At 48.8% G+C, this 7,623-nt stretch overlaps 1 protein-coding gene across 1 annotated transcript in view; it reads left to right on the top strand.

The window, feature by feature from the left end:
- Positions 1–7,623, top strand: part of ZNF839 (zinc finger protein 839) — a 40,057-nt gene that overhangs the window by 5,302 nt on the left and 27,132 nt on the right. Inside the window, exon 2 of the mRNA XM_011991594.1 lies at positions 5,242–6,144. Coding sequence (XP_011846984.1) covers positions 5,302–6,144 — 843 coding nt within the window. The 5' untranslated portion in view covers positions 5,242–5,301. The remainder of the gene's footprint in view (positions 1–5,241; positions 6,145–7,623) is intronic.

The raw sequence follows: 7,623 nt of genomic DNA, 5'->3' as shown, positions 1-7,623 counted from the left end.
CGGCTAGTTTTTTGTATTTTTTTTAGTAGAGACGGGGTTTCACCGTGTTAGCCAGGATGGTCTCGATCTTCTGACCTCGTGATCCGCCTGTCTCGGCCTCCCAAAGTGCTGGGATTACAGGCTTGAGCCACCGCGCCCGGCCACCCAGATAACTTCTAATCAAGGCCAGAAAACAAAAGATAGTGAAAAGAACTAAAAGTATTTAGAGAAAGGGAGAGTATTCCTGGCTGAGGCGATCAGAAGCAGCTTTGTTGTTGTTGTTGTTGTTGTTGTTGTTTTAGTCTCGCTCTGTCGCCTGGGCTGGAGTGCAGTGGCCGGATCTCAGCTCACTGCAAGTTCCGCCTCCCAGGTTTACGCCATTCTCCTGCCTCAGCCTCCCGAGTAGCTGGGACTACAGGCGCCTGCCACCTTGCCCAGCTAGTTTGTTGTTTTTTTGTATTTTTTAGTAGAGATGGGGTTTCACCGTGTTAGCCAGGACGGTCTCGATCTCCTGACCTCATGATCCGCCCGTCTCGGCCTCCCAAAGTGCTGGGATTACAGGCTTGAGCCACCGCGCCCGGCCAGAAGCAGCTTTGCTGAAGAGGTGGTATCTGAACTAGATTTGAAAGGGTGAGTCTGGGTTGAAAATGCAGCAGAGGAGAGGCAGGTTCTGCGGTGGGTGGTGGGGTACATTTCAACAACGCAGCAGAAGGCCCAGTGTTTGCTGTGGGGGATGGTGTGGATCAGGAGCACAGACCAGTGGACACACTTGGGTCACATCGAGGCCCCTGTCTCTCCTGACCCTCCCTCTTTCCACCCCACGGAAATTTCCAGTGCCATCCAACATGCTGTGCCCCTTTTCATGCATCCGTGCATTTACACATGGACGTATGCCCTTTTTCACCTGGCAAAAATTCCCAGCCTTCAAAATGCCCCTCAGAGATCACTGCTTCTGGGCAGCCCACTACCGCTGGGCCATTTCTGCCTCTTTATTGCACCTGTTGTACCACGATGACATTTTTCCTGTCTGCCTCACCTGTCTGCATTCCTTAGGGAACCTTGTCTGCCTTCAGAATAGTCAGTGAAGCTTTTGAAAGGGCAGATCTTGGGGCCCCACCCCAGGAGATCCGATTCAGCAGATCTGCGGGGACTGAGGCATGGCAGGGGAAACCGCCCACCATCTCAAGGGTGAGGCTACGACTTGGCTAGTGTGTATGTATTCTACCCAGAAATACTTAGTCAATGTCAGCTGAATTAACTAAACATAACAAAGTATCAAGTATAATACCCATAGGGTAAGCCAGTCAGGACAGGATAAATACGTTATGAGTCTGGTTTTGCCACTGTGGTTATCCTAAAACAGTAGGGTTTAGTGTATGTATGTATATGTATTCTGTTTTTGTTTTGGGGTTTTGTTGAGACAGCGTCTTTCTTTCTCACCCAGGCTGGACTGATCTCGGCTCACTACAGCCTGGAACTCCCAGGCTCAAATGATCCTCCCACCTCAGCATCCCGAGTAGCTGGGGCTACGGGCATGCACCATCATGCCTGGCTAATTTAGAAATGTTTTGTAGAGACAGGGTCTCACTATGTTGTCCAGGCTGGCCTTGAACTCCTGGCCTCAAGCAATCCTCCCACCTCAGCATCTCAAAGCACTGGGATTACAGGTGTGACTGGCAGTAACATGAAAGAGATGGGGTTCTTGAAGGATATGCACAGTCAATCTCGTTGTCATTTGATTCACAAGTAGCCCAGGAGCTGGGGACTCCCAGGGCTATGGTGCCAGCTCTGTACAATTCTTCATACAAAGTGTTGGCTGATCTCTGCTATTTGTACTAGAATAACAAGAGACAGATGAGAGACACACTCCAGCTTGATCTCAGTGAGGATTTTTATTCTGTCCTTTGTGACATTTTTGGTGATGCTCCACTGTTTGAGGGTCACACCAGAAGGTTCAGTCCAAAGAGGGCCACTTGGTGATCTCAAATAAGTGACTCTCAACTGAGGGCAGTTTTGCCCCACAGGGGGCACTTGGCAATGTCTTCATTGTCAGGACTCGGGATCACTGCTGGCATCTAGTGGGTAGAGGCAGAGATGCTGCTGGGCATCCTCCAGCCACCCATGTCAAAGGATTATGTTATGAAATGTTGGTTGGGAAATCGTGCTCTGGATGATGAGGTTTGCCTCTTTCTCTCCCCGGAGGAAAATGCTCATTATTTCTGCTCTGTGAGGGCGGGAGGCTTCTTTCTTTTGCTTCCCCGTCCTTCTCCCCTAAGCTGTATGACAGCTGTTTCCCTGACACCTGTAACAGTGTTTCTGGCACGCGGTCAGCGCTCAGTAAATATTTGTGGGATGTTGTTGAAGGTAGTTCTCCCCTTTGGTAGGTGTTTTGCTATTATAGAGAGTGCTGCTTTGAACTTTGTAGAACAGAACATCTTTGTGGCCACCTGACTTTTTTTATAGAATCCAGGAAATGGAATTACTGGATCAAAAAGCACATGTATTTGAAATTTTGTTAGATATATTTGTAAAAAGTTATTGAAGATACTCAGCCCTACGCCTAGGTGCATGCCCCCAGAGAAACTCACGCATGTACCCACATACATCATCAGGATTCAGAGCAGACCTTAGGAACAGAAGGCTGGAAACCACCTGTCCATCAACAGGAGACTGGTGTACTCATACTGCAGAGAAAATGAACCCCTGAGACCTACCCATGTTAATGTGGATAACATTCACAAAGCAAAATGAGGAAACCTAGAAAAGTCCTTTGAAGTTGCAGGAGATGATACCATTTATATAAAGTTGAAAACATTTCAGAGCTGAACTATATATTTTTAGAAATATCTGCATATGCCATATAAATTTTTAAAAAGCATAAGAATGCTAAACATGGGAGGCCAAGGCGGGTGGATCATGAGGTCAGGAGATCGAGACCATCCTGGCTAACATGGTGAAACCCCACCTCTACTAAAAATACAAAAAATTAGCCAGGCATGGTGGCGGGTGCTTGTAGTCCCAGCTACTTGGGAGGCTGAGGCAGGAGGATGGCGTGAATCCGGGAGGCGGAGCTTGCAGTGAGCCGAGATCGCGCCACTGCACTCCAGCCTGGGCGACAGAGTGAGACTCCGTCTCAAAAACAAACAAACAAAAAAAGAATGCTAAACAGCACATTCAGGAGAGGGTGAAGAAACGGGCACGCAGGTTGGGCAATAGGAAGCTGGGTAACATTGTTCCTTAGGGATTTTTTGTGGCTTCCAGAATTTCATTAAAAACTTTTTTAAAAACATGGGCCCACGTTATGAATTACATCTGCTTTTAGAGTACTAAAAACTCCAAAAACACATGGGTAACGCCAGGCACGGTGGCTCACACCTGTAATTCCAGCACTTTGGGAGGCCGAGGTGGGCGGATCATGAGGTCAGGAGTTCGAGACCACCCTGACCAACATGGTGAAACCCCATCTTTACTAAAAATAAAAAAATTAGCTGGGCATGGTGGTGGGCGCCTGTAATCCCAGCTACTCAGGAGGCTGAGGCAGGAGAATTGCTTGAACCTGGGATCTGGAGGTTGCACTGAGCCAAGATAGTGCCACTACACTCCAATCTGGACAACAGCGAGACTCCATCTTTAAAAAAAAAAAAAACATTGGCCGGGCGCGGTGGCTCAAGCCTGTAATCCCAGCACTTTGGGAGGCTGAGACGGGGGGATCACGAGGTCAGGAGATCGAGACCATCCTGGCTAACACGGTGAAACCCCATCTCTTCTAAAAAAAAAAAAAAAAAAAAATAGCTGGTGTGGTGGCACACACCTGTGATCCCAGCTATTCAGTAGGCCGAGGCAGGAGAAGCGTTTGAACCTGGGAGGTGGAGGTTGCAGTGGCACTTCAGCCTGGGCGACAGAACAAGACTCCATCTCAAAAAAAGACAAAAAACAAAAAACAAAAACTGGCCGGGTGTGGTGGCTCACACCTGTAATCCCACCACTTTGGGAGGCTGTGGTAGGTGGATCGCCAGAGGTCAGGAGTTCGAGACCAGCCTGAATGATGAAACCCTGTCTCTACTAAAAATACAAAAATTAGCCGGGGTGTGGTGGCATGTGCCTGTAATCCCAGATACTTGGGAGACTGAGGCAGGAAAATTGCTTGAACTCGGGAGGTGGAGGTTGCAGTGAGCCGAGATCGTGCCGTTCCACTCTAGCCTGGGCGACAGGGCGAGAGTCGATCTCAAAGGAAAAAAAAAACCCACATGGGTAAAACTGTTAAGAAGGCTCTTATTATCTCTTAATTGGTCATGAAATCAATTTAGTGGATTATGACTAGTATTTTTTAAAAAGTGATGTAGAATAGGGCTAGGCGTGGTGGCTCACACCTGTAATCCTGTAATCCCAGCACTCTGGGAGGCCAAGGCAGGTGGATCAATCACTTGACGTCAGGAGTTTGAGACCAGCTGGCCAATGTGGTAAAACCCGTCTGTACCAAAAAATTCAAAAATTAGCCGGGTGTGGTGGCAGCTACTCAGGATGCTGAGATGGGAGAATTGCTCAAACCAGGAGGCAGAAGTTGCAGTGAGCCGAGATCGCGCCACTGCACTCTAGCCTGCGTGACAGAGTGAGACCCTAATCTCGGAAAAGAAAAAAAAAGTGATGTAGAATAGATACAATCAGCGGGCATTTATATAGGAATGATAACTAGTTCCATCAACTTTTTATTTATATATGTAGATATTTATATACACGTGTACTGGTCATAATGTAAAATGTATCATAGTGATTTCTGTTTTTGTTTTTTTGAGATGGAGGCTCACTCTGTTGCCCAGGCTGGAGTGCAGTGGTACAATCTCAGCTCACTGTAACCTCCTCCTCCCGAGTTCAAGCGATTCTCATGCCTCAGCCCCCCGAGTAGCTGGGATTACAGGCGTGCATCAACATGCCCAGCTAATTTTTGTATTTTTAGTAGAGATGGAGTTTCACCATGTTGGCCAGGTTGGTCTCGAACTCCTGACCTCAAGTAATCAGCCTGCCTCGGCCTCCCAAAGTGCTGGGATTACAGGTGTGAGCCACCAAGTCCAACTTATATCACTGTGGTCTCTGGTCAGAAAGGTCTGGAAAACACCACCTTAGTACAAACACATTACATCAATTTTTATATGTAAGATATAATTCAGAAAAAATGTCAATGATGGGTTTATGATGAGAGTGAAATTGCAGACATGTTGATAAGCACAATGCTTCTTTTCTCTTTCTTGTCTTTCTGTACATAAGCAACTAGAAGCCATTTGTGTCAAGGTAACATCTGGAGAAGTGAAAGGTCAGGAAAGGCCAATGCCCTTACTAGCCACAATCCAGCCCCAAACTGCAAGACAGAGCCAGCCACCCCAGGGGAATTCCTGCCTCGTGGGATTCCACATCGCCAGCCCTCAGCTGCTCAGGGTACAGCCGCTTGTGAGAACCGAGCCACAGTCGTGCTTCCTAAGTGACTTGCGCCAACCTCCTGCTCAGGTGTTTGTACAGAGACCACTGCCAGCCCTCCAGGTGGTCCCTGCAAAGAAAGTCCCAGCCCCCAAGACTCCAAATGAACAGGGCTCAATGTTGACTCCTTTGTCTGCCTCCAACCCGCTGGCAGTAACATCTCTTTCATCCAGTTCAGCACATCCATTTGTTTCCAACTTGCATACAAAACATACTGAGAAACTAAAAAAATCGTTCAAAGTAAAGACACGTTCTGGACGGGTATCTCGACCTCCCAAGTATAAAGCTAAAGATTATAAGTTCATAAAAACAGAGGATTTGGCGGATAGTCATCTGTCAGATTCTGATGATTATTCGGAACTCTGTGTGGAAGAAGATGAAGATCAGAGGGAGAGGCACACGCTCTTTGACTTATCGAGCTGCTCCCTGAGGCCCAAAAGCTTTAAGTGTCAGACTTGTGAAAAGTCATATATAGGAAAGGGGGGACTGGCCCGACATTTTAAACTGAATCCAGGCCATGGCCAGGTGGACCCTGAGATGGTGCTGTCTGAGAAAGCCAAGGGAAGCACCCTCCAGGGGTGCACGGAGGAAAGGACACTCGGCCTGCCCTCCCTGGGGCTGTCCATGCCAGCGGCTCCATGCGAGGGAGGGGCCCGCTCCTGCTTGGTGACAGAGTCAGCACACGGTGGCCTGCAGGTAATATTTCTGTCTGGGTATGTGTCTTTTTATTGAACCATTCTCAGACCTGAGACCGGGTATTTTATAAACCAAATAGGTTTAGTTGGCTCACGGTTCCAGACTGTACAGGAAGCATGGTGCTGGCATCTGCTCGGTTTCTGGGGAGGCCTTGGGAAACAGATTCAGGGTGAAGGCAGAGTGGGAGCAGGTGCCTCATGTGGCCACAGCAGGAACAAGGAGCAGGGGGAGGTGTCACACACTCATTTATTTTTTTTGAGACGGTTGCTGGCTCTGTAATCCAGGCTGGAGCACAGTGGCCTGATCTTGGCTCACTGCAACCTCTGCCTCCCCAGTTCAAGTGATTCTCCTGCCTCAGCCTCCCAAGTAGCTGGGATTACAGGCACCCGCCACCACGCCTGGCTAATTTTTATATTTTTGGTAGAGACGAGGTTTCACCATGTTGGCCAGGCTGGTCTTGAACTCCTGACCCCAGGTGATCCGCCTGCCTCGGCCTCCCAAAGTGCTGGGATTACAGGTGTGAGCCGCCACGCCTGGCCAGCACACACTTTTAAACAACCAGATATCATGAGAACTCACTATCATGAGAGCAGTGCCAAGGGGATGTTGCTGAACCAGCCATGAAGGTTCTGCCCCCATGATCCAGCAGCCACCTCCCACCAGGCCCCACCTCTATCGTTGGAGATTACACTTCAACATGAGATTTGGTGGGGACACAGGTTCAAACCAAATCAGTCCCAGTTCCTGCCCCTGCCTGCTCATCATCCATACACTGACCTTTACGGTGTCTGATGGGGACTCAGGCGAAGGCTCAGGCGGGACCAGAATCATTCTAGTGGAGGATCTGAGACCCCCACGTTGTCTGCACTGCTGCCCAACAGGCCAGGAGATGTGTGTCTTCTGTGTGTCGACATGATTTCACGAGCACATCTGATGGGAATGCATCCGTCAGCTCTTTAGGTTTGGTCAGTAAAACCAATGGCAGTGCACTCGTGGCTGACGCTGCCATTACAGAGGGTGTTGTTGAGAAAAGGAGTCCCCGGGGGTGCTTCTGGAGTGTCAACAGCCCCTGGCTGCTCAGCGTGTCCTCTCCCCCTTCTATGCCTTCTGAAACTCCTGATAAAGCAGGTGTGAGTCACTATGAGTTTGCGTTATCACATCAAAACATTTTTTTCTAAAATATTTTATTGGGCCGGGTGCAGTGGCTCACGCCTGTAATCCCAGCACTTTGGGAGGCCAAGGCGGACAGATCACTTGAGGTGACAAGTTCGAGACCAGCCTGGCCAACATGGTGAAACCCCATCTCTGTTAAAAATAACAAAATTAGCCAGGTGTGGTAGCACATGCCTGTAGTCCCAACTACTTGAGAGGCTGAGGCAGGAGAATCGCTTGAACTTGGGAGGTGGAGGTTGCAGTGAGCTGAGATGGCACCATTGCACTCTAGCCTGGGCAACAAGAGCAAAACTCCATCTCAAAAAA

This window comes from Mandrillus leucophaeus, unplaced genomic scaffold, assembly GCF_000951045.1.
Source record: "Mandrillus leucophaeus isolate KB7577 unplaced genomic scaffold, Mleu.le_1.0 Scaffold4, whole genome shotgun sequence".
Lineage (NCBI taxonomy): Eukaryota > Metazoa > Chordata > Mammalia > Primates > Cercopithecidae > Mandrillus > Mandrillus leucophaeus.
Note: the sequence above shows the minus strand (reverse complement) of the source record. Positions and strands in the feature narration are given on the sequence as shown.